The sequence below is a fragment of the Seriola dumerili genome, unplaced genomic scaffold (assembly GCF_002260705.1).
Source record: "Seriola dumerili isolate Sdu_G_001 unplaced genomic scaffold, Sdu_1.0 BDQW01000088.1, whole genome shotgun sequence".
Lineage (NCBI taxonomy): Eukaryota > Metazoa > Chordata > Actinopteri > Carangiformes > Carangidae > Seriola > Seriola dumerili.
Genome location: NW_019174343.1, coordinates 9,478,140 through 9,505,963, shown reverse-complemented (window position 1 = coordinate 9,505,963; position 27,824 = coordinate 9,478,140). Strand labels below are relative to the sequence as shown.

The window sequence follows — 27,824 nt, the reverse complement described above, 5'->3', positions numbered from 1 at the left end:
ACTTCTCAGAGTACAAAATGTCTGAAACCACTTCGACCTGTGGATGGTCTTTCCTCTGTCTTTATTAACTTGACCGAAAAGGGTCAAAAAAGCTCATTTATAGCTAATGCATCTTGCTCATAAAGATGACAAGAGTTAAAAAAAAAACAAAAAAAACAAAAACCTTACATGACATTCACAGTTTCTCCACACAACGTTCAAGCACACTGTTGCTAGTGTGGAAGGAAAACACATTTTCACACACATGCTCATGCTCACACACACACACACACACACACACACAGACACACACACACACAGTGACAAAAATAGTGGGAGAGGGGTGAGGGGGCACACTGTTGCGCACAACCCCCTTCACGAGTGTGTATCTCTGTGCGCCGGTTCTCATGTGGGCGAGCGGGTGTGAATCTACATACTGGCAGTAAGGGAATAGAAACAGAAACTGGGGGATGGATTTGTGGAGGAGGGGTGGATTTCCACCAATTAAGACTGTACCAGGGTCTTTCTGCAAGGAATCCATAATTGGATGCATGACAGCCCATGTTTGAGACCAACTGTGAGCAGGCGTGTGTGGGAGTGGGTGTGTGTGTGAGTGTGTGTGTGTGTGTGTTTTACACGCACAACTGGTGTTTGCTCAGGGAAGAAGAGATTCTTGACGGATGGAGGGAGAGTGAGAGTAAAAGAGAGCACAAGAGAGTAAAGATGTATGTGTATGATAAGCAAATCTGACATCAGGACCCCAATTAGAGGCCAGCGTGCCTTGCTGCTACTGGTGGAGTGAGCTGGAGTGAGAGCAGTGAAGAGAATGAGAGCGGGAGAGTAATTAGGGAACCGTGTCCAGAACCTTGTTGGATGTTCTCAGGAGTTTGACTGTGTGCGTATGTTGGCAACACCTGTGGCATGTGAATGATGGAGAGTGAGCGGGGTATTGACACATAAGAAAATGTAAGGTGTATAAACAAATTGACTAGTCATCATGGGGAAATGTGAAGGACAGAAGGAAATGTGTGGGAATTCAGTTGGAGGAAGAAATACACACCGGTGCACACGCTTCAGTGGAGCCCTGCGATCTGTTCTTTAATTTATTCACTGAGAAGGTAAATCTAAAATTAATTCTTTAGTGCAAGTCTTTACAATGCCACATAGGGGATATCTGAATGTTTTTTATTTGTCCCTACTGTATACACTATTGCTAATTAGAGCTAGATAAAATTGGCGCTGAAACAATTAGTCACACAGTCTAACAATTAGTTAGAAAAGCAATGGTCAACAATTTTATTAATAGATGACTGCTTAAGGGGATTTAAAGCACAGTCATACCAGCCATTCTCTGGTATGAGGATTTGCTGCTTTATGTCAGCCTTTTAAATCACTGTAAAGAAAATATCTTTGGGGTTATGGGGCTGTGATTTACATTTTTTTTATTTTTTTCTGTTCATTGTATAGACAAAACACATAATCAATTGATGAAAGAAAAATAGATTAATAGATAATAAAATTGATTTTTAGTTGCAGGCCTAGATTAAATATAATTTTGGTTGCCATCTAGATGCTCGTCTGTATTATTCAAAATTTTTCAACAGCTTGGTACCAATACCAAAACAATGTTTCTTTTGATACCTTGCCCTGAGGAATATAAACGTATTTCTCTACAAATGCCTTTTATTTGTTTAACAAAAGAAGCCAAACAGATGTTGTCTGAACACAAGCAGCTGTATAAGATCTTTACTGAAATAAAATACAGTTTAAAAAAGGTACTCAGTGCTACAGACGGTTCTATTGATACCAAAGGTACCAAAAATATGGAGGTTTGATGGCCACCAGGAGAAATAAAAGACACTGACACACTGCACCCCTCCAAATTGTACTTTGGTTCCCTAATTACTGGCTGTGTTGTGATGTCAGAGTCAACAGGCTCCTCAGGCGAAAGGTTCTTTGTATAACATACAGTAACCAGCACCTGGTGCTTAAATGAGCTAATAGGAGAAGATGTTTGCTGTATAGTGGTATTAATCTGCATGAAGTACCAGCCAGGAAAGTGCTCCTAAAATAAAGATGAAGTTGGGTTTCATATTTGTTTCCTGTATTTGTATGTTTCTCAGCTTACTTGTACCCTTCAAACAAAACCGCAAGTAGGATAAATACAACCGTTAAAGTTGTGCTGGTTCAATTAAAATGTTCCACATGCAGCATCATCATCCGTACCTTTGTGTTTTAGCTCAGTGCCATTCCTCCTATCACAGTCATATCTGTCTGTCTGTGGTGCTTATACAAGCCCATCTTAACTGCCTTCTGTTTTATTGACAGTCCATTAAGCCCCTGCCCATGCTGATCACTTTATAAGCTTGTGTACACTCGCATGATGAAGAAATGCTCCTTGAGAGGGTGGAGTGGAACAGTTTCCTGTGTGTGTGTGTGTGTGTGTGTGTGTGTGTGTGTGTGTGTGTGTGTGTGTGTGTGTGTGTGTGTGTGTGTGTGTGTGTGTGTTAAGAAGTGAGACAAAGAAAGAGTAACAAAATGAAGAAAGAGACGGAGATACAAACTGAGGTGAAGTCACACGTGGGGAGAAAAAGACAGAAAGAAAGACTGAGCCTCAATGTGAGACTAGAATGTGAGTTGGCTGCCATTCATCTGACCAATTTCCCTCGACAGTTCTGAGCACTTAACCCCACTGAGAATATAACTGCGTGTGTGCACACACACATACACAAAAACCTTTTAGTTATTTGAATTAATAAGCCCCAAAGCAAGCTATGGACAGTCTGACAGAGAAAATGGTCCAATTACTTGTATCACACAGTGCGTTTAGAGCTTTGGAGGTCTGTGAGTCTGAGGGTGATTGGAGGGAAAATACTGAAATTCAATCATTTCAGTTTTATCCTCCATTCACAGTTGCTTTGTTTCCATTTAGTGCTTCTGTGCGACAGCGATTTTCAATCAGAAGCCATAACAAAAGACGAGTGGTGCACGTTCAATAGCAGCATTCACATGCCGCTACACTGTTTTTGCAGCACTGACATTGACCAGCTAACACTGAAAATGCATGTCAATAGCAAAATGTCGCAGGCTTCAGCTCATACCAAGCAAGAAAAGTAGGTGGGTGGATAAAAGGCGTGCCAGCACATTTGATGGCATCTTTAAAGCTGGAAATACACTAAGAGCCCAAAATAAACCACACGTGTTCTCAATGATGAAACACAAGACACCTGAAACACCAACTAAACCTGGGTCTCTCTCCCTGCTTTTCATAGTACCTCCATCTCCCCTTTTAACTTTTCCCTCTCTATGCCACCTTTCCATTTCAAGACAACTATAATGTTCTGACTGTCGATACTGTTCAGTGTAAACACCTCACTCTCTCTTCCCACTTCACTTTCAGCCACATCCTCAAATGTTATTTCAACTTTCTCTGCGGCTCCCTTTATCCTTGCCTACCATAATTATCCCTCTATCTTGCCTTCTTTGCAATCGCTTTTTTGCTTCCAACCTCTATTTACATGAATAAATAAATATGTGTCAATAAAAGAGCTCTCTGTGAGCTGGAACAGCCTCTAAGGCAGAAGCCTATTCTCCTTTGTCAACAGCATCAAGCAGATTCAAGGTTTGTTTTGTTTTGCAGTGCTTCAACATATGGGCACATGAATCAAACTGCCATATAACTTGACGCCTGTTTCCTCCACCTCCCTCATCTCCATCTGCTGTCATCGGTTACAATACAACTGCCAAATGCATTGACACAGCGTGCGTGGATAAAGAGAGATAGCCCTCCACTCACCTCTCTGCACCAGCATGGTGACCTCGCTGCCTTTGGGACACTTGCTGAGCAGGTCGACCACCTGGTTGTGAGACATGCTCTGCACGTTTCTCTTGTTCACCTCCACGATAATGTCTCCCTCCTTGAGGCCGCGGCAGCGAGGGTAGTCCACGATCTGCTTCACCCTCTGCCCTCCGCCTCCGGGACTGTCGGCGATGGTGAAGCCGAACCCCTTGTCTCCTTTCTCCATGTGTACAGTGATGAGCTCTGGTTGTGTGGCGATGGAGGAGGCCAGGGTGACCACATCGCTGGGGTAGCCGTGCTGGGAAGAGGTATCAGAAGCCACCTCAGCAGAGGGGCTGTGGGGTCGGGGGAGGCCGTTGAGGGGTGCCCCGCCGTTGGTTGAGCCGTTGTTGTTCTGACTGCCGTGGCTGGACGGCGAGTCGTAGCTGTTGGGCACTTCCTGGCCATTGACAATGATGGGCTCTTTGTTGTCGAGGATAGCCACTGAGGTAACCAGGCTGGTGTTGGGGTCATCGGGGTCAAAGGGCAGTGGGTAGCCACGGCACAGTTCCAAGTTGACCATGGAGCCAATTGGGATGGACTGGAAGATCTTCACAACCTGGGCATGGGTGTAGCCGAGCACACATGTATCGTTGACGCTCACGATCACGTCACCTTAGAAGTGGAGAAGAAGAAGAACTTAGTTTAATTTTGTTAAGGAAAGCATTCTTCTGCCAATGCCAATCTATTACTTAGTGGACACGAGTTACACTTCCCTCTTCATGCACAATGCAACAGTCAGCATATGGAAACTCCAACTACAGCAGTATTCTTTCTGTGTAAACTTCAATAAAGTACACTGACCTGTCTCCATCTTGCCATCGAGGGCAGCAGGTCCATCTAGGACCAGGCTCTTTATCTGCAGGAACTCGTCCGGCTCGTCGCCTCCAACAACAGTGAAACCGAACCCCCGGCGACTCTTTTTCAGCTTGGTATTGATGAAAGTCCCCTTCAGCTCGGATCGGTTCCGAGTAAAGAAAGGCTTCCCTCCTGGACACACAGACACACACAGATGATCCAGTTCAATAGACCGTTCTGATTCACCAATGTGCCTACCGGCTGTTGTTCACTGATCGCCCAGATGACACAACATGAATCAGAATGGGGCTCATGTAGTAGAATATGGGGGTAATCCCAACTCAATCCTACCCTCCCAGGCCCCCCCTTCAGCCCCGCTTCAGCCACTTCTAAGCTTGAGCATTGACTCTGGATCTACTGTGGATCAGCTGGTATTGGTCATGGTTGCAATTACATTTAAACTGATTATAGAGGGTAATATTAGCTGGTAAAAGCAACTGTATACAATGCTTGTAAATTATTTGATATGGATACTGTAGCGACTACGGCAATATTGATTACTTAAAAGGGCTTGGGGGCAAAAGCACTGTCAAATGAAACCTGCACAGTGGACATCAATACTCTAAAAAGGGACATAAATAGTTCAGAAAATAAAAGAAAACTTTTGTTTTGTCACCTGTCACCATTGGTTAATACTGTTTGTTGGATCCTTCTCACTAATAATGCTGGTTTTGAATTTAAAGAAGAGAGAGGCACCAGATCTTTAAGTTACGATATCAAATACCGGTGACATCCCTCTAATACAAGAAGGTCACGTGACTAACATCTTCACATAAGACAGGGTTCCGCCTTGATAAATGGCTACTGCTAGCAAGACATCTATCTTATTCAACAGTGGCTGTGAGGGTTTAATTAACACAGGAACATCCATGAAACACATTTCACACCGGTCTTAAGTCATGAGAACTGCTCAAACAGTGCAATCTAAACCCAATTACTCACTCTTCCTTCCTTTCTTCTTGCTTTCTCTACCTCATTATGTGGCATTAAGAATAAAAGGAAAAAAGATATGCAATGGTATCAGTCTAAATCAGAAAGTGGAGTGAGGTATTCACGGTTCAGAATGAGAGAAAGGTTGAATACAAGGAAAGGCTAAGGTCTAATTGTCTATTAATAGACAAAATGTATGCCACATATACTGCAGAAACTTCACATACATGAGCTCATGATTCACACATATGAATAAAGGATGTTAGCTGAGGTGAAGGCCAGAATGACAGTGAACAGGGAGCAGAAGGGACCACAGAGGAATGTGTGTTTAGTGACCTGCAGAACCGTATTAGATTATGGCAGTGCTACAGCTTATGTGTTCAATGGAAAATGCATTACAGTTGGTGTCCTTGTGTTTGTGGTGTTGAGCAGTGTGTGTGTGTGTGTGTGTGTGTGTGTGTGTGTGTGTGCGCGCACGCAACATCTTTGAATAGCATTTTTCAGAACAGGCAAGATGTAACAAAACTGCAAGCTGAGATGGCGGCTCTATCCACAAGGGATCCAGAGATGTAAGAACAGACCAGGAAGCAGGAGAAACATGAAAGCCAGGAGTGAGATAAAGAGATTTCAAATGACGCCTTTCTCTGGAGGAATGTCAAGGCCTAGGACAGTACAGAATAGCAACGTCAGAGAGGGTGGGAGGTGGGGAGAGACAGAGTGAGAAAGATGGAATGACGGAAAGACGGACAGAAACAAACAATTGAACCAAAGCAGACAGTGGCGGGAGACGAGACAAAAGCCGGCACGACGACCAATGTGAGCTATAAAATAAAAAGATCGATGAGGGAAAAGGGAAAAGGCGACTGACAGAGCAGCAAGTGAGAGTAAGAGAGGGAGACAGGGTGAGGCAGTTAATTCTTTGCCATGGCAGTGCTAATTAGACAAGCTGCTAGTGGGAGGCTGGTATAAAAGGAGCTGGCAACCAGGAGAAAAACACACTTACACTCTCTCACTCACTCACACACACACACACACACACACACACACACACACACACACACACACGCACACACACAGCTAGACACTATGTCTGTAGGTGTGTGTATTGCTAAATGATGGGTGAAATCAGGCCATTATTTGATCCAAAAATTGGAGCAACATAACAGAGGTTCCATGAGAGTCAACATGTGGCCACAGTAAACACAGATGGTGCACATATATAAAATAACACTGCACTTGGCCGGGTTACATTCAGTGTGTCTTCACAGAAATACAAACATTGCCTTGAGTGCTCTCTTGGAAAAATTGTAGGCTACTGTACATAATGAATGAGATAGATTTTATTTTACTTATTAAGTATATATGATGAAACTTATACAGGAAGCTGCTTTATAGTGTCAATTCATGACTGTTCCTCCATCATGAAAACTCAAACATGGCCTGAGGCCACAGCTCAGGAAAGCAAACTACATTGTAAGAGTTGAATTTGGTTTTACTCATAATAAGTCCCCCTGGGCAGCAAAGCAAAAAAAAACACAATGAAGGTACAATACAACAATGAGAAAATATTGTTTTCATTAGGTTTCAGACTTTAATCATATAGATGAACTTACGTTTTTGACCCATTGCGTTGGGCACTGTGGGTCCTGTCTGAGGGTCCCTGTAGGTTTCCTGGTGATTGGCAGCGTAGCTGGCCAGAGGAGCCCCGGCCAACGCTGAGTCCTCAATCCATTCTGAAACAGCAAGAGGCACATGTTCTCTAGATGGGGTCTACACAGGTGCACAGCCGCCTTACTTGTGGAAGAAACCAGGGCTAAGGGCTTGGGGACAATCTGGCCTACCTTGCTGTGTGTTTGGGACAGAGCCAGTTTCATATGAAGCCGGAGGAAGTAGTGATGGAAGAAGGGCTAAAAATTATCTGTGAAAACAACACATTTCCTGCTCTGGCTTCTGTCTGATATGTAGTTACAAAATCTTCCCACAGTGCAACAAGTGAATGGAAGTGGTTCCAAAAGTCTAACTATTCAGAGATCTTGTGAAAGCCACATTACAGTTTCACATCTCTCTGAGATCATGTGTAAACTCAGTTGAATGGGTCACATATTAACTTTCTGAAGCTTTTAGCACGGTGCATTGAAAACAGATGGAGGTATTGTGAAAATACAATATAATGGCCACCTTCTTTGATTAATCACCTTGTTACAGCATCACAGCACCGATCAGCCTACAACCTTCATTAATATTCTTAACCGTAAGACGGAATCAATGCAGAAGTGAAAAAAATGGATAAAAACCCTGCTTGAAGGTATCGAGTTTTTTTTGAAGAGAGATTGAGCTTTCAAACGGGAGTAAAGTCAGCAGGTAATCGAGTGGAATCGAATGATTTCTGCTGAATGAGCAGAAGGTGGAGCGTGATAGGAGAGTCCCCCTGTAGGCTGGCCTGCATTTACAATTAATCTCTTAGCAGGGCGTCCTGTGAATGCATAAGGTTCAAGACAGGAAGCAGGGGAAACTTAAGGTTACCTATTGGTTGAGTTGCGGCAGCTGTGCGAGCAGAAGTCCTCTTTCAAATATGCTACGTTATATTCCTTTTATTACTGGCACCTTTTAGTGCTTTATGAAGTCACACAAATTAAGAAGCGGACTCTCTTAAGCAGGCGGATCATTTTCATTTGAAGCCAAACTTACCTGTCTTCTCCTTTGGGGAAAAAAGCTATTAAATTATTACCACAAACAAATATCTGAAGGCAACACAGAAAACAGAAATTAACTTCAAAAAGGCTGCGCGGTACAGCCGCAAATAATAGTTATGCCTTTATGGAAGGGCACTTAGCAAATCATAAGGCAGTAGCAGGCAACATCAAGTAGTTCTGTAGCAATAATTGGTATAAAGACAGACACAATCTCACAGGCACATACAGACACATATGCAGACAACTCAGTCACACACATGAATAGAAAGAAAGGAAATGACGCCCTTGGTGGGGGCTTGTGAACGAACCTCGGATGTAGCGCTCACCTTCAGGTGGCTGCTGGCTTTGGGGCTGAGGCTGCTGAGGCTGCTGCTGTTCCAGCTGCCTGCGCCTCTTAGCCTCCAGTACTGGATTCTCATACTGGGTCTTCCTGTTGATATGACTGAGGGGCGGTGAAAGGAGGGATGGAGTTGATGGAGGTGAGGAATGGGTGACAGAGGGGAATGAATAATAGGGAACACACAGAAAATAGGAACAGAATACAGGATGTCGGACAAGAAGTAAATATCAGCAGGTAAGTGAGGCCCAACGGGGAGGGAAGACAGACACAGAGGAAAGAGAAGATAATAAAAGAGAGAGATAGGGTCAAGACAGGGAGGGGAGACATAGCGATAAGCTTTGATTAATAGTGGCACACACAGTGGCACAATACACATGCATCCATCCACACGAACAGCTCCTGTCTGAGACATGCATGACACAATCACACCCACAAATCACATCAAATAAATCCCATTACGATGATGGCTTAATTCAAAGAAACTACAAACGCCTTTCATATCACACACCAACCCTGGGAGGTTTCCTACTAACCTGCAAGCTCCAAAAACATTATACCTGAAAGCACCACATTATACGGCAAATGAAGGAAATGGTGAATAATGTATATTAGAAAAAAAAATTATTGCAGACACAAAGAGGAAAAAAAAAAAAATAGAAATGCCAAAGCCTTGAGCCCGCAGGTGCTGCTTTGAACAACGTCTAAAACGCATGAAATATTATTCATATTAATGCTGAGGCCCAGGTTCTCACACAAGATGAGAGGCGCGCGCACACACACACACACACACACTTGCTGCATGTTTTCCCAAATGACACACACAAAATGGCCTACATTTTCCAGTCTACAGGAGACCAGAATAGCTGAGGCGAAATCTGGCTGTGACGTCACACAGCAGAAGTGTACACACATTAGAGCTGCTCCTATTTACAGAGAGGTCAAGAGTTTCCTTTGTTAGACTGAATATGTGCGAAAGCATTTCTCTATACGTGCGCGGAGAAAAATGCAAGCCTGGGTGCAGCATCAGCATCTGCATTTGCATATGAGCCTTCTTTTGATATGTAGCGTAGTGGACATCACTTACTCAACATAGTAGACCCCATACACTGGATCGTCTATTTTCTCCCATCCCGGTGGAAGTTCTGAAAAAGAGAGAGAGAGAGAGAAAAAAAAAGACAGAGTGAGACAGCAGAAACGAGGAAAGCTCAGGGCTGTGAAGTTGCTGGAGGCCATGTATTGAGCCATTAGTGGCAAGGCCAGTGGAGACCTTTTGCCTCTCCATTGTGTTTGCCTGTCAGTCAGTCTCCAGGGCCAGAGTGACTCAACAGCTTCACAGGCTGTCTGGCTGCCCCCTCTGTCCCCTCACACTGCTGACATTTCCACACATCAGATAAGAACAGAGCAAGACCCCCTTGGGCTTGGAGGGATGGATGAATGGAGGGATGGAGAGATGAAAGGTGGGAGAAAGGAGTGGCGAGGGGGTCAGAGAGCTGGAAGGACAGAAAGTGGGAAGAAGAAAAAAAAGCACAGAGGGAGGGACAGGTGAAGGTAAGAAGGAAGGGAAACTGGGGGAAGGAAGGAGGAACAATTCAGGCTTTGTAACCATTGTACAAAAAAAGAAAACACATGCTTTGACTGAAGAGACTTGACTGTGAGTAATTGATTGGACAATTTTCTTTTTTCCTTTTTTTTTCCTCATAAAGAGAAACAGTCCAAACAATATAACAAAGCCAAACATTTTGGATTAATTCAATGGCTAGATTAGTGAAAAGATATCTGTCCTTGGCTAAACACAAAGGTACCACCACTGGTCTCTGTCTGCTAAAGTTTGTGTCCTTCATTTTTTACATTAGTAACTGAGGTTTTGTGTGAATTTATCTGACTTCAACTTTGCCACCTCTTGCTTTATAGTTTGCACCCTGACTTGAATGAAAACCAGCGTCGCATGAGGAGGTGGCATTGAGAGCCGCTGCTTACTCACTGTGATGTAAGCACGACACTTCTACATAGTTTAAGTGAAATTCACAGTAATCAACACTGATTAGGGAAAGATATGAATATGATGAGGACCACTTCAGCAGTGTGTAATTGCCCAATGGTGCAATCTAGCTGCGTTTCTACACTGTTTGCCAGAGAGCGTGATGCCATTATTTCCAACAGGGTCATCTGATTCGGTTCTATTGTCTGATTACAGCAGCATTGATTATTGGCTGGCCTCCACATAGATAATGTCAGAGGCTTCTAATTGGCTACAAACACAGATTGTCCAGTAATCCTCTCCTGTGATGTATAAGTTTTACATATTATTACCCTCAGCCAATTATGCCTCGCCCTTTGTGCGAGTAGTTGGTAATTACAATCATCCAACTTGGAGAGCCTCCCTCTGTTTTCTAATGAGGAGGGCCCTTGGTTTGAGTGGAGTCAGCAGTAGATGCTATAAAAATGAAGGATGAGAATGTTTAAATTGTCTGTAGGCGACACACACCATACTACAGCTGGACTGAAGATGACAGTTTGCAGTACTCTCACACCAGCTATGGCTTGAAATTGATTCAAAGTAACTAAAGATGAATCTGCAATTGGATGCTTGTGAGCAACGCAATTCCACATTCCACATTTTATCACCTGCTAAATGCACATTAACACAAAAAGCATATGCAGCAAAAAAAAAAAAAAAAAAGGCAGTGCAAGGTTACAGCGTTGGTGTTGTTGTACAGGGTGAACCCACAAAGCAGGCGTGGTGAATTATCATTCAGATGTTTTGAACTGGAACGTTAAATGGAATGTGTTCCCGCCTCGCCTTGCGCAAAATTTTAATCACCCACTTGATTTCACACTGCACTAGCTCTGCTCCTGCAGGAGCACCTGTGTGTGAGGTGAGTGAGTGAGTGAGTGTGTGTGTGTGTGTGTGTGTGTGTGTGTGTGTGTGTGTGTGTGTGTGTGTGTGTGTGTGTGTGAGAGAGCAGACAGCAGAGGAGAGAGAGAGAGAGAGAGAGAGAGAGAGAGAGAGAGAGAGAGAGCGAGAGAGGTGCTGTAACCATAACAGTATGGTATACATTTCAGCGTGAGGAAACACATGACAAAGGAAGAGAAATCTGTTGCTCATAAAACAGTGTTTTCTTCCCATCCTGTCGCCCACTACATATTGTGCATTCAAGGGGAAGTCAAGCGTGATGAATTACACGTTTAACTGTTTGCATCTCATTCTCTTGATACAGTGCTGTGATTGATTTCTCTAGAGTAAGCATGTGCTCAGAGGGAGACTGTGTGTGTGTGTGTGTGTGTGTGTGGATTTGTGCATGTGTGTGCTGCTGTTCATAAAACGCCTGAGTCTGCTCCTCCTCGGAGAACTGAAGTTAATTGCGCTTCTTTGCCCACCTGTATTGGATTTTGCTGATCAATAATTATTGAGCGTGTTCATCCAGTCGAGGGCTGTCTTATGGACAGGGGACTCGTCTGATCTGATGATTATAACATGGCAGCCGTTAAAAATACTTAACAGTGGCAGCCAGATAGATGCTCACGCCTTTCTTTCTTCCATTTGTATCGCTGTTTCCTGAAAACAGCTGTCAGCTGCTGGAGAAAAGACTGAGAAAGAGGCTAAAAGTGGAGTGATATTTCTCTGTGGGCGACACCTTCCACTTCACATTTGACTCAATGTTGATATAAAGAATATTGAGTAATGCAGCTTTAGCCGGTGATGAAAAAATGCAGTCACTTCTGATAAATAAACAGGATGCCATAAATTGAGATAATTCCCTAAACCGGGGGCTAATGAAAACCTTTCAAATCCCATTCACCAGACTGAAAATAATTACATATCAGGCCAACACAAGCCTTTTCAGAGAGGTGCCATTCTCTCCCAAGACAATAACAATATGCATTCACTGTCAATCCAATTTTTTTTTAAATATTTTAAGTGAACAATACAAAAGTAGTTTGTTTATTCCTTTCATCCCTGCATTTCAATGTTCTTTCAGTTCAAGTTAAAACAGGTTCATCATAAAGGGCTAGTACAATCATTAATCAGTTATCTCCTCTGATGGAATGACATCATTCATTACCAGTGCATAACGGTGCACGGCACAGTCTCCAGACACCATTTATCGTGCACAAGTGGCCATGCTGCTGTGTCTGATAGGCTGGTTAGTGTGCTGATGGGCCCCGGGGAGAGAAGGGCCTGTTGCTGTCTGGCTCAGACAGACGCCCATTAGGAAATCATCATTACAACCATCTTCTTCCGATCAGCCATCGTCTCTTATGTATGAAATGACAGTTTGTTGATGTGGGTGTGTGTGTGTGTGTGTGTGTGTGTGTGTGTGTGTGTGTGTGGTTGGCTGGTAGCATGTGGGTAAGCTGTGTGTAAGGCCAGTGTTCTCATCACATAAAGTGTGTGTTTGTCAAAGCCACATACTGAGGGCAGGCTAGATAAAGGTCAAACCTCTGATAGCATAATGTCTCATTTCGAGATGATTAGAGTCATTGTCAAAGTCACCTCTCACCAACTGTCAGTGACTGTATGAGCCGCCAGAGCTGGTGTTGTGCATGTGATTATGTAGATTTGCAGTATCAACTGTGGTCACTCCATTATCTTCACTGACCCATTGCAACCTCTTTAAATTCAGCTGAAACTATCTGTATTTCAACAGTGTTTTAGATGTGTGTAAACCAAGGTGACACTAGTCTGACTCACCACACGCAGGCTGTGGGCATGAGTCTGACATTGGGGCCGCTTATTCCAGGTGGCATTCTTTTCCCTTTTCGCTTCCCCTGCCTGTTACTGTTTTCAAAATCCCTTGCGCTACAGGAAACCGTCAAGCTGTCAACTTACACGCTGAAAAGTTTTGATGAAGATTTGGATCATGCAAATGCACAGTCGACATACGTCCTTGCTGTTTTTGTGGCTTTTTAAAGGCAGTGCTTGCTTTCCCATGTGCAAATGTTCCACCAAAGCATCTTCGGCAAAGTGGAGACAGGTCTGGCTATGAAAGACTAAAGTGAAGCAGGCGGTGGGATGACATGGTGAATGTTGGGTTGACAGACGTTTATCAAAAAGGGTGGAGTAAAAGATAAAGTGCCTACCTAGGTCATTGTCCAGCTCCTCTGTGTGTACCCCTTCTGCTCAGCGGGATGGACATCACAGCGCCACAGGATTGTTGTGGAAGGGAAAGAGAAGAGGGAAGAAAGGTGCACAACAGTGAGTCACTTAAAAGCAATAACAACATATGGCCACTGGGTGGCGAGAGTTCATCAGAGCCAGCTGCTCAGCTTCATGAGACAATCCATGGTTACAGAAATTACAAGGCACGTTTCTACCAAATGACTGGACCTCTGTGTGTGGTTTGAAGCAAGAATGGAGTAGAGCTGCTGAAGCATTTTATCCAACCTGAATGATGGAGACGTCAGCTAGCAATGACACCGTTTATCAACTTTAATTATGCATGTGTCTACATATAATTGTACAAACCACATGCCTCATCACCTCATAATAAATACAGTATGCATGCCCTTGTGTGTCAGTATGGAAGCATTCAGGGTTGAACAAGCAGGCAGGACGCCTCAGTGTAGGACAGAGAGGACATTACTTGTTAGAGCTACATGATGCTAGTGATGCAGTCAATTCCTCAGAGCTGTGGGACATGTTGCTCTGACAAGCAGCTGCAAGAAGGAGTATAGCAGAGCAGTGCCACCCACTGACTGCTCACCTTTTTTCTGTGACCCAACACTGACACCTAAGGGCTGCTGGAGGAACCACTGCTCTGGCATGAGCATTTATGAATCACAACTTTGTGAAACTAGTGATGACAGAAGGTATTTGGTGTTTACCTGCCCATCTTTTCAGTCAAAACTCAGCTGGGTCACTAGTATGTAATGCAACTGAAGCACTACATACAAGGGTAGAGTTGAAAGCTAACGATAGAATTGATTAGCTACCAATATACTTTTGCCAAGGCATTCGTCTTGACGAGTCTTTTTAAAATGAAGAGACAGGCTTGGAAAACCTTGGAGAAATAGAAAAACCTCATTGACTGGCAAACAAAGCACCAAATTATATGCATTTCACAGAGACAAACATAATCGCATGGTAAACATGCTCTCATGTGGACGTACCATCGTCTTCACATTCTTCCAGGGGTTTCTGAGGCTTGTCCAGGCACCGAGGGTCTATCCAGGAGGTCGTTTTTGTATTGTGGCTAAACAGAACATACAAGCATAAAATTACCTGGCGGTACAGCAAAAGTGGGGGAAATAAAACCCTCCTCACATCTGGCATGTAGAAAGAAGGATTTCTAAGATCCTGACTAAATAACAAATAAAGTAGAATAAAAACAGGGCTGAAAATCAGTGCCTTTGTAAAAACTTAACAGCCACAAGAAAACGTAGAGAACTATAGAGGGATTCTTTTAGAGGAATAGGAATCGAGTCTGTTACAAATCACTGAACCTAAACTATCCTTTAAGAGTCTTCATAAATGAAGAACAGCATCTCATGAAGGCGATGGCACATATTACAAAGTTAATTTGTCATACTCAGTATTTTAATCAATTAGAATCTACGTCTATTGAATAAAAATAACCGTGAGTAAAATTTCATCACTGCTCAATGTAACTAGGTCACTCTAAACGGTTCATTTCTCCCCAACTTTATATCTTTAAGAATAAATTATCTTAATAATCTTTGTTCAAGCTCACGTATATGCCTGAGATAGTAGCTGCATGAAAGTCACTCTGTACTACATGTTATTGTTTGTGAAAAAGATTCCTTCATGTCCTTCGGTGAGTCTCCACAACAACATATATATCATATCATGTAGACACATGGACCTGCAACTACAAAAGCCTGTGAAAATATGCTTTGTTTCTGTACGTGATGTTTGATTACAAGACTTCCTGACGTCCTTTTTCTTTTTATTTACAATGGGAGTTAAACTATATATACAGATGTATATATATGTACATATGCATGCAAAAACTTTTGTAAAATAACACCTCTTTTGAACCTAACACAGACTTTCTATCTCACGTGTATATAGAGTACCTTGAGTTACTTACTCTATAAAGTAGACCTCTCCGTTCTCGGTGTAGGCCATCTCCCAGTTGTCAGGCAGAGGTCCCAGCGGGTCCTCCGGGGGAGGATGGCTCAGGTGAGAGTGTGTCTGCTGTGTGCTCTCCGTGGTGGCCGGTGGTGAGGGGGTCGTCCCAGCGTAGGACGGGTCACTCTGGTGGGGGGCGAAGGGTCGCACCGAGTGATGAATCTCGTCTAATTCGCTAGAGTCTCCTGGGGGATCAAAAACAAACATGTCCTGGTGCTAAGAATATTTTGCTAAGAGGAAGCTGGAGACACTTTCAGGGACAAAAAGTAGCTGTGACTACAGTTTCACAAAAGGTGCCTCGATACACAGGTAAACAAAGATGTCGACTAAAAACGGCTTCCACAGAAACAAAGGATTCCACTGCTGAAACGGCTCCATGGCTAATTTGTGGATTTCCAATGTAAGAGACTTAGTGCCACTAGACACAGGACAGATTTCAGCCATGTTGCTCACATGACAGACTGTGTTACATGAAGGAAAACAATTATGAGAGCGAGGTAAAATGGGAGGTGAAAGGGATCAAGAATTTCAATTTTGCTTTTATTGTATTCCAGTGTACTAAAATGTTCACATCAATGAGAAATCTTTCTTACTTGTGTCGTGTGAACACTTCCATAGAGTAGTTTAAGAGGTTTTAGAAAGACTCATCTTGCCAAAGTCCAAGGACTCAGAAACCTTTACATGTAGTTTTTGACCAAAATCACAGTTACACTACTGTAGAGTATATTCATTTGTCCTCCACTACTTCTCACAGCTACAGAGACGTTTACTTCAGTTAAGGCTGCCGAGTGGGCAGTTCACACCTAGAACCATGGCTTCTGAGGTGCTATCAGCTAGCTTCCTGTTATCTCATTTTCACACCCACCGTTGACTGGCACCTTCACAGCTCTCACAATCACAGACAGCAAATAAACAACTTTTGGTCCCACCTTCTAAAAACACATGGCAGAGACAGCTTCAGGGCTGAGTCAGCCTCCTTACAATACCTACTGACCTACTAGCACGCAAGAGGAAATGTGAGGAAAAATGACAGCAGTAAGTAAGTCATTTCAGTCTAAAATCATCACTAACAGAGCCCCTTTAAAGAAGACAGCACTGATATCAGCATCATATTTCCAAACATTTGAAATGAATAAAATTAAATCTTCCTCTAATTCACAAACACAAATAACCAACCAAATACTATTCATACATCATCATTAAAAACAATTTCAGACATGGAGGTTGTGCTGCTTGCAGCCAGATGGCACTATTTTACATTTCTGGACACATGGATACAGGCAGATGTAGTCAAACTCAGAGACCACTTACTCACCAATCAAAGAAGCTCTTGTATTCTGCAGCCCCTCACCACACCAAAGTGCTCTCTCTCTCTCTCTCTCTCTCTTCCTCTTCCCTCATCCTTTGTGCTCTTTCTCCTACTTTTTCATTTTCTGAGCTTATCCTCCTTCACAAAATACAAACCTCCCTTGCTTCTCCGTCTCTGTCCAATCCTTTTCAGACTTGGCTACTTTACCCACTCCCAGGAACTCCCCCTTTCTCTTTAATTTCCTGCTACCTTGTCTCCGCTTCCATCCCCTCCCACTTCATCCATCGCCACTCACATTCTCCTTTTCTTTCCTTCCAAACAGAACTGCAGAAACTAGGATCGCATTCCTGTGTTATACTCCAAGCTAAATAAAACACAGCCTAGTTCTCTGCAAGCAGCTGGCTGTGTACTCGCTGACTTCAGGTCTGTTTGTTTTAAAGGTGTCAACCACACCAGCGGCAGGAGCATGCGAGTCGTGATCCTGCTAGTATATGAAAGAGACAGTAAACTAACAATAGGTGGTGTGCAGCCAGTCACATGACAGCTGTTGATGAGTTAAACTGTGGACACATGAAGCTAGCTAGCCTCTACACAGTGTTTATCAATGCCAAATGTGGCACTTCGGCTGGGATGCTGCCTATGTGAGGATGCCAAATTTAATTTAGTTTGGAGTATGCCGCCAGCCTTGGGGCCTGTTCCGGTCTAGTATTTTGTATCCTAATAAATGAAAATTGTCTAAATCCATTTGAGACAGGTTTTTTTTTTTTTTTACACCAGGCTTCAGAATGTGTTTCAAATGCGTCTTGAGTGACCATTTGTTATTGAATTTTGCTTCCCCACTCACAGTGTGAAACTGCTTAACAAACAAAATGCACATCTGAGCTCAAACAGACATCCAGAGAAGAGGAGAGTGCAGAGGGTTTATGCCGCAGCTTATGAACAGACTGCAGATAATAATGTGTGAGTGATCAGTTCATATTAGGGTTGCAACAGTATGAGATTTTCATGGTATGATAACCGATATGATAACTGCCACAGTATTTTGCACCAGTGGTGGAGGAAGTATTCACATCCTTTCTTAAGTTAAAGCACTAATACCACGCTGTCAAAGCATTTTGTTTTACGTAAAAGTCCTGCACTGAAAATGTTAAAGAAAAGTATGTATGGAAGTATTATCATGAAAATATGCTTGAAAGTATTAAAAGCAAAAGTACTCAATGCAGTAAAATGTCTCTTGTGACTGTGATATTATTATATATTATATCATTAGATTATTATTCATTAAGGTATAAGAAGGATTTTACATTTGTAGTTGGTTGAAGCTCTTTTAAACTATTTTGTATTCAACTGCAGCTAATGATTATTTTCATTAGGGATATATCTGCTGATTATTTTCCCCATTAACCGACTGATTGCTTGGTTTATAAAAATCAGAAAATAGTAATAAATGCATCACCAGCCGTCACAAGTGATCTAAACGATTATAAAAATAGTTACCAATTTACTGTAGGTGTATGACAGTGGAGCCAGATCTGGCTGTACCTTTCACTCTCACACACACTGCCCTGAGCCGGGAAAGTTTGTGTCTTTCTTCATGTGGTCAGATCGGGGTCAGTGCGTGTCTGTTTGTGAGTCAGAGGTTATCTAACGAACAAACAACGCAGCACCAAGATGGGCAACCATGTTTGATATTTCCTCCTTTGGCTGCTACTTATAGCAATCCAATCAATGAGTTTCTTTTTCGGGGGACGGAGGTTGGTCATATCACTCTTGCTTCTCGCTGACATTTTCTCCACTGCATGTGTGTGTGTGTGGCACCAGTTGCAGCAATATACCGTGAAACCAGTACAGTGCTTCAATCCTAGAACATATTAAACTTCAGAGGGTTTTGGATGTATTCACACCAACATTAATTAACATGAATTAATTGTTCATTTAATCTAAAAATCACAAGACAGAATGGACCTACGTGATAGGTTCAAGTTGTTTATTTTACCATACCAATTATCTGTGCCCAAATTGTATTTGCATAAAGGGATATTCCAGCTATTTAATATTGCATCTATATTAGGTTAGGGGACTTGAGAGATACACATCCATGATATAAGACCCCAAAACACTTCACATAATATAACAGGATAGTGGATTTCATTAGAGCCTGATGACATCATCAGGGTTTCTTTTTATTGAGACTTGAAAGAGCAGCCACCAAAGACATTATGTTGTCACAGGCTGAGTACTGTAGCTCCCCTCAATAAAAGTTATCTGAACACATTGTGTAAAGCAGCCTCTTTAATATACAAAAAGAGAGTGGAGACAGCCAAGCCTGTATTCATGAAAAGCTGTAATCATCAAATATTTAGAATTCTTTTTCAATAAATGAAACAAACAATAAATGAATGATCTAAATTATCTCTCAGTTGATTGATTAATTGCCATTTATTGTTTCTGGAGTTGTCCCCCTGTGATCATCTAAGCTCTATTTCAGCGTGAGGCGTTCACACGGTCTCATTCATCTTTTTAAACATTTGAAACAGAAAAAAACACAAGGGTCATTTCACCAGAGATGCATTTAAAAGTTTGTCTCTTCAGGATTTCAGATTTCTGAGAGAACAAACTCACCTGTGCCTACAAATAAAGATTTTGCTTTCTTCTATAATGACTTTAAACCACTGAACTGGTGACTTTGTTTCACAGCCGACATCCTCGTTTTCAAGGCTTTTGTCTGGCATTTGGAGAAACTATCTGTGAAAAGTGACTTCCAACCACATAAAAAGGAGAATTTCCATACAGCCATCGGTCAAGTCTCACCATATCTACATTGTGCTCTCGCAGCAGCTTGTGACTTTAGCATCAACCAAAACCTGTGACAAGACATGCATCATGACTGTGATCCATCCACATACTCCGCCTGTCTGACCTCCTGCGCTCTGCACGTACCTGTAAAGCTACTGTTCATGTCAGGGAGGTCCTCGTCGTCCTCCTGCTGCTGCTCTCCAGGCACTATTCCAGCATTGTGCATGTCATTGTAGGACTTGGTGCGTCGGGGAGTGGAGTGCTGCGAGCCCGGCAGGCTACTGCTGAGCCCGTCTGGCAGTGGGGCATCACCGCCGCTACCGCTACTGCTAATCACTTTCCCACCGGGGGGCTGCACCGGCGGCTTGGGCGTCCCATAATAGTTACCTAGGCAACGAAGAAGAAGTCAGGGAGGGGGGGGGGATTAAAAAAAAAAAGACATAGAAAAGAAGGGCATTTTAGCAGGAGGACAAGAGAGGAGGGGTCAAAAGGGTTATGTGTGTGTGATGGAGGGGGTGTAGTCATAGCCTTTGTATGCAAATAGAAAGGCTGGATTTGTTTCTGGGAAAGTGTGAATCTCTTCAGTAAACTAGTTTTTTTTTCCAAATAAAGTTTACAACCAGTTTGAACACTTTGTTTTAACTTATCAAAAACTAATGGATGTCTTATCCCAATGAAGTTTCACATCACTTCCCACTACTATAATTCAATTAAGTTATCTGTTTTGTGAGTCAAAGTCGATACACTGGGCTCCATACACCACGGAATCTTTGCATTTAGGTAAACAAGGACAGTAGCAGTTTCCATCCCATTAGTTCATAAAATTGTCTGAAGCTGCCAAATTATTCTCCAAGCCAACAATTTCAAAGGGGGGAGAGAAAAAAACATGCTTATTTTTTTTTCATTTTCATCCAAAGTAAGATGAGGCAAACCTGAAGAGACTGTACCATCAGAGAACTAGAATATAAAGCCAACATCTTAATGAGACCGAATGCCATAAGCATCCAAAATATAAAGGCAATGGAAAAACAATGTTTTCCTCCAAGTGGCAAAACTACAATTGAAGGATAAATTGGCAAAGTACCTAAAGATTTCAATTGGAAACGAGCAGTTTTCAAAATATTCTTTTAATGTCAAAACCAGTTGAAATGTTTATTATGGGCCTAAAGTGCCAACATTCAAAAGCCAACAAACAATCATATCATTGTATTCCTGGACCAAACATAACATCATTTTACTACTGAAGACGGGTGGATAGTCTGTGCCGGACAAAATATTTGAATTGTGAGGTGAGCACATTTGACTGATCTAATAAAGTGGCAAATACAACTGGGATTTTGCCTGCTTTGGTACTTTGGTTTCAGCTTCCCTGTGATTTGCAGACAGATCATCCCACCCCTCTTTACTACACTAGCTTCTGACCCCATCTTCAAGTTCAGCTGTGAGGAACTTGGCAGCCTGATGTTGTCGGAAAAAAATGAGCTTGTTTGAAGCAAGCAGAAGCCTTTAGCTTTGCCTCCTGATTTCCTGCATACTGTCATCAGTGGAAGTGAGTAAGCTAGTTGCTGGTCAGAAGTCCATTGGCTTTGTTTGCATCTCCTGGCTATCGGAGGGAAATCCATCGTAATGGAACATTGAACGAGCCGAGTGGACAGAGCAGACACTTAATTAAACATTATCTGAATGAATGGAGGAGCTATAGGGAGTGTTGTTGTTGTTTACAGTCGTTCCAGTGTGTCACTAATGACTTCAGTTCATCAGCGAAGTGGAAGTGTTGTGTACTGTATGTGACACATAGTTCATGACAGGATCACTGACATGAACTTGTTGGTTTTGTTGTCTAGAGCTGGGGACTGTCTTAGCAAGAGTCAGGAGCTGATTTACATTTACACACATGATGTCAATGGATGCAGTTCCATAAAAATCAAACAGGACCAAATTAACTGTAATGGGAAGAGTGGACAGTGACTGGATCAGAAGACGAACAATTAGACTAATTAGTATATGTGTGTATGTGTGTCAGTGTGACCCATACAAAATATATCAACCAGACACTAACAGAGGCTACACACGATTCCCCGGTCCCTCAATATGTCCGACGTCCACAACATCAATTTTTTTCCTGAATTTACCTTTGTGATATTGTTTACATGAAAGAAAAATCCAAAGATTATCTCATCAGCTTTTTCAACTTTCAAGCAAATTTTCTTTTTGCCGTTCTTCAACTCTTCTTGACTACTTCAACTAGTGTTTCCAATATGTTAGAGAGCTACTTTCAACAACCCCCTAAGAAAGGAGGTAAACATGTTGCACTGGGCGATCTGACCTACATTGATGATGAGGGCAAAAGCAATAGCACAAAGAGAAGCAGAACTAGACTTTTTTTTCCATTGAGGAAACATACAACATGTCTTCTCATGTATCGAGGGGATCATCTGCTGAGAGATGAGTGCAATAGATTTTTTTCTGCATGACTGATGAATGTTGATGCAAAAAAGCACTGAGTGTGGTGGGAGTGTGTTGGGTGCCTGCTGAAGTTAGAGCCGGGGTTTTGGTTACCTCCTGTTGTGCCTGCAGATGCACCTGTACAGGAACAGGCTGATTGGCCTGGACAGGGACACGACATGCCTGATTGTTGACCGTGTGCCGTGGGTGGGCAAGTTCAAGCGCTGGCTGGAGGTACAGAGGGGCTTGCTTACCCAACTGTCCTGCCTCAGGTTAAATGCCATTTGACAATTTGAGTTCACTTAAGCCTCTTTTCGACTGGTCAAAAAACCTGCTAACATCAGGCTTTGGTCTGCAATGGAAAAGTGTTCAATCTGTATTCACACTCAGGTCAAATGACTCTGCAGAAGATGTGTCTTTTTAATCGGCTCTGATCGGCATTGATGTAAACACAAAACCTGGTTGAGCACGTTCATTTTCGCCCCTTTTCCTGCTGTAACGTCTTTCAGAGCAAAAACACTGTAAACAGACCTGTCACCTGCCCAGCAAAGGTGCTGTTAAAGCTACACTGCGCTCAGGCCTGTAAGAGTGAGCTGCAGCCTTGAAATAAGTTTTGAAAAACACAATCATAGATCGAAGCGTCTCCCACAGAGGCCTCAACACTTACAAGAACATGATCCATTTTACCAGTCTGCATGGCGGCTAGCAGCTCACTCTTTCTCCCCTGCGTCTGTGTGTATGCGTGTTTATGCGTGTGTATGCGTGTAGCACCCTTGCTCTTATATTTCCTCCCCAACATTGTATAATCTCTAATCTGTTTTTAATTTGAGTTCTATTGTCCATCCTTATTTTCTAAAATTTCCTCATGTAAAGCACTTTGTGTCTATGTTTTTAAAGGAGCTATACTTTAGTTATGAACCCCCCCCCCCAAACACACACACGTTTTTATCTGTAGAAGTTACCCACAATACACCCAACTTAATAGGTGATTTTTTTACTTTACCTTCATACGTTCCTATCTCCAACAGGGTTCCACTCTTCTCCAATTCCAGGAAGTCCTCCACTGAGAGGAAGTTGTAGTCCACGCCACTGACTTCTCCTTCACGTGGGGCACGGGTTGTACCTGGACATCAAAGACAAGGTAGAAATTAGCAAACTCATTCCGCTTCTTGTACTTCCTTCATTTTTGTAAGTGTTAAGATACACCATCTTAAAACTGGTTTACAGCCATTTTTCTTCGTAACGTTATATATTTGACAATTTTCCCAGGGTTTAAGATAAATAAGACAGGGGATCTATTTACAATGCTAAATAACATGTAATATTGGTAGATAAAAATAACGTGGTAGCAAGAGCATCTCAGAACGTTTATCAATCCACACGGATAGGCGACGCTGGTAGGGAGATGATCCATTGTTTGCTGTGATCGTCCCTCACACTGGGGTAGAGCGTGAGGTATCGTAGTAGCACTTCAGTGGGATCCTGCCATATGTGTGTGATGGGGGGGGGGGGGGACGTGAATGTGTGTTGTTTGGCATGTAGCCGGTGAGACTGGAGCACTTGTCGTTAATGGCTGTTGACAGTTGGCATCAGTGGTAAACAGCTTTGCAGCAGACACAATGGTGAGATGACAACACTGCAAACTGATCTTTTTTTTTTCTTTAAATTTTCTTCACTCTGCTGTCTTTGCTCTCTTCAGTGATTTAGTCTTTGCCTTACCAACTCACATTTTCACACATTTCCCCTGTTGTCTGGCAATGGTTATGCTCTCTTGCTAGGTGTCTCGCTCTCTGCTGTTTTTATTGCATCCTACTACAAAAAGAAAACTATTCTGTCAGTGGCTTAAGAAATGGTTCAGTTTTAAGCATCTAGACAGTTCCACTGCAGAATATCTTTCTCATCTTGCTTGTGCTGACACACATCTGTTCAGTGACAACAGACGGCTTTCCCTTCTTCTTGGCTTCCATCCCTTGCCTTCCCTCTTCTGTATCTATTTATCTATCTGTCCTATCTCCAGTCAGTTGGTAAGCAATAAGCTGGTAAAAATAGATGTGCAGGGATATGGGGAGAGGCTCACACTGCAGCCACGTTCAGTGACACTGGTGATAAATCACAGATGTGAGGATCCTCACTAAAGTAAGCATACATTACACTCGCGCAAGCATACATTACATGCAGGGAGATGTGCATGTTGCTACATCCACAAACTTCATGTCCAGATGACCGTTTTAGCTCTGTATCAGAAATGATCTCCGTCCATACTAACACACCTGAAAACGCATATCACATGACCATTCACGTCCACTTGGCAGGCACGTGTCAGTGTAAACAGGAAGAAGACAGTCTACTCTGTAGTAAGGTAGTTACAGAAAATACTACAAACAAGGAACAGCAACAGCAAATGACCCAATCAGGGAGTGACCGTGAGTGTCTATGTCATCGTTTCCGAAGGTCTCAGTTTCTGCCAGAACGGACTACAATGCAACCCTGGAGTTTTCAAACTAAAATGGGGTCAGCAGCATTTCCAAAAGTCTGTATGTGGACGCGAAGTGTAAACGTAGCAAAAGAGAAAAGTTTTAAAACTAAAATGCACTTGTGTGGATGTAGCATGAAGTTATAATAACCACTGCTGCCACCAAACAGCGGGTTTTCTTTAACATGTGCAAGCAAATAAGCAAATATTGAGATATTTAATATCATCAAATATCGGTCCAAACCTATTATAGATTACTGTACAGAGACAAACAGAGGTGGGAAATCTTCTTTTGCATCACTAGAAATTCATTATTTAGTCCCCACAAACTTCCAAACACTTGTGCATCAAGAGGAAATTGATTTAAGTCAAATGCCTTCTGAAGTCTACCAAACAAACTGCATCAGTTCGCTCATTCCCAGGCACCAAATCTTTTACAGAATGTCAACCTTGGAGAGTACTCAGACGAGCCCGAGCGTTCAGCCGACTGTCAGTTCACTTTCTACACAAAAGTGCCCATTGATTCAGCTCCATTTAGACACTGCTGCTCTTAGAAAACCAAATAGGAAGTGGAATTGTGACCAGTGTTTCAAAAGGGATAGAAAAGCAGAGGCTTGGCTTAGACCCAAGAGTAAGACACTGTCATCGCTATAGGCCTAATTAATTCAATACCCCCTCCCCACAAAAGCTCCATTGACCAGGCTGTGAAATAGAGTGAGGAGGAGAGACAGGTTGAGAGCTGGACACAGAGACTCCGGCCTAGAGTTGGGATTGGATGAGCCAGATGACAACTCTTCCGGATGTTGACCTCTTAAACGCAGACGAAGATAGAGAGGGAGTGAGACTACCAAGGCAAAGAGTTAGCGTAATCCAGCTACTGGCATATACAATGAAGCCTTAGAGATTTGCTGCGAGGGTGTTCGTCTAGCGCTGGCTGACTCGTGGCTTAACGGCTTCAACATCTTCACCAGCTGAGATGGGTGGGTGGGCGTTGTTAAAAAAAAAAAAAAAAAAATCATCATTAGCATTTCAAGAAGATGATCACAGAAGCAAGCTTTGAGATATTGGCAGGCGTACTGTGGCACTGTGAGCTTGGAGCCGCTGCTGCTGCATCAAAACACATGCATGCATGCCAACAAAAACAGTAAATGTACTGTAGCTTCTAACTGTATAACACGCAACAATAAATGATCCAAGACTGTGTGTTAAAAAAAAGAAAAACAAACAAAAAAAAAACATGGAGACAGGAAAGAAAAATGATAGTGATTTCTCCGTTTTCATGCATCATGCCACTGGGTTTCAGCTGTTGCTAGGGACAACCCAGGAAGGCTCGGAAATAGAGAGAGATGTGGGGAAGCCACAAGAGGAAGTTTGTCCTCCGGTGATGACACAGTCCTCTACACTGTCACGTTTGGCTTCACAACTCCCTCTTCAATTCCACGACAGAAATATGAGGTAGCACCTAGGTGTGGCTCAAAGGCCTGGTCCATAAATGATACATGAAGAAGAAAAATGAGAGTGGGAGAAAAAAAAAGAAGCGGAAAGACGTGAAAGAGAGAGACAAATACAAACACCATTTACATGGTGTGCAATGATCCTGACACTGGCTTCTTTTCAATAAGCTAGTTTACACAGATTTCTTGCAGGGCGGGGCTTCCGACGGCGATGCTTATTAAATACAGACTTATTACTGAATGAATTGTGTTTGTAATGGTGTGGCTTGGAAACCATCAACAACCAACATTTTTGGATGATAGTCAACCACAGTAAACTATTCCTGAACGACACAGAACACTGCCTGATTCATAATTAAAGTCACTTCCCTTTACGTCACATTATCCCAGAGTTTCCCTCAAGTTTGCCTGTGTTTTCTGAGGACAGACTACATTATGATTAAAAGTCTGACCAAACTGAAAACAAAGTCGAAAACTTCAACACATTGAGCTTCAATGACTTGTCAGTCACAAAGTGGCTAACTTGAGATCAAGGCCTTGGGAGCAGTTACAGGCAAATCAGCCGTCTCACAATCATAGAGAGCGAAAGCCTTTGCTTCTTTTTCAATTACACAACATTTCCCAGCAGTCCCTTCATGAAATCATTGACAATATCTTACTAAAAGCAGCAAAACTTCAACAAGAAGCGAACATTAAAGGCAGTATTTGTTGGAGGGCTTTATTTTAGATTAGACCACAATATAATGTGCAGGTGTCTCAGTTATTGTGTCCACTGTAAAATATTCAAAGCTTATGTTTACTGTCAGTGTAGTTGCAAATGTTAACTAGCAATATTATTTGAGTCTCCACAGAGGGGCAACAGACAGAGTGCATAACTCTGCTGCTGAACTCAAGATAACATTTCATGAAACGGCCATGTCTATAGCATACTAATTTGGAATATTTGACCACTCAAGATTTGAAATGCTGTGAGTCAGCAGCCGAAAATTTAGAGCAGATAGAGTTTGACATAACCTTTGGTCCTGTCCCCCTCTCTCTCCATCGATCCTCTCATCTGTCCCTTCACACACAGACACAAGGCGCAGTGCTAAGCCACCTTTTCCCTCGGGCGGTCCAGCAGTGGGGTTGACTCAGATGCCAACACTCACGCAGGAGTGTTATGACTCCTCTGTGTGTGTCTGTGTGTTTGGCATGCACATACACTTGTAACAGCCTCTAATGGTACAAAAGGGTCGGGTAGGAAACACCTTGTTACAATCAGCAGCTGTTCCACCCTCCTATCAGCCAGCTCACACGTACAAGTGCACACACACACACACACACACACACACACACACACACACACACACACACACACACACACACACACACACACACACACACACACACACACACACACACACACACACACACACACTTGTTTCGTGACAATGGGGAGGAGGTGCATGGCCACCTAATGGCATGGTCTGGGGCTAAACAGGAGCTGTAGGCGAAGGGTAATCACTTAATGGGGCTTTATGCACACATCTCCTCTGCTACACCAACACAGACACAGTTTCATTACTGTAACAGCGACAGTGGGAGCACTGTCCTGTCTGTGCTGTGAACCACCAACA

General features: G+C 42.8%; 1 protein-coding gene across 1 annotated transcript in view; it reads right to left on the bottom strand.

Moving 5' to 3' along the window:
- The window catches only part of magi1 (membrane associated guanylate kinase, WW and PDZ domain containing 1), a 138,681-nt gene that overhangs the window by 28,879 nt on the left and 81,978 nt on the right, over positions 1–27,824 (bottom strand). The window contains exons 3-12 of the mRNA XM_022745048.1: positions 23,285–23,404; positions 19,981–20,223; positions 15,691–15,916; positions 14,750–14,832; positions 13,721–13,756; positions 9,723–9,780; positions 8,607–8,740; positions 7,219–7,338; positions 4,622–4,807; positions 3,776–4,432 (exon numbers count right to left, since the gene is read on the bottom strand). Coding sequence (XP_022600769.1) covers positions 3,776–4,432; positions 4,622–4,807; positions 7,219–7,338; positions 8,607–8,740; positions 9,723–9,780; positions 13,721–13,756; positions 14,750–14,832; positions 15,691–15,916; positions 19,981–20,223; positions 23,285–23,404 — 1,863 coding nt within the window. The remainder of the gene's footprint in view (positions 1–3,775; positions 4,433–4,621; positions 4,808–7,218; positions 7,339–8,606; positions 8,741–9,722; positions 9,781–13,720; positions 13,757–14,749; positions 14,833–15,690; positions 15,917–19,980; positions 20,224–23,284; positions 23,405–27,824) is intronic.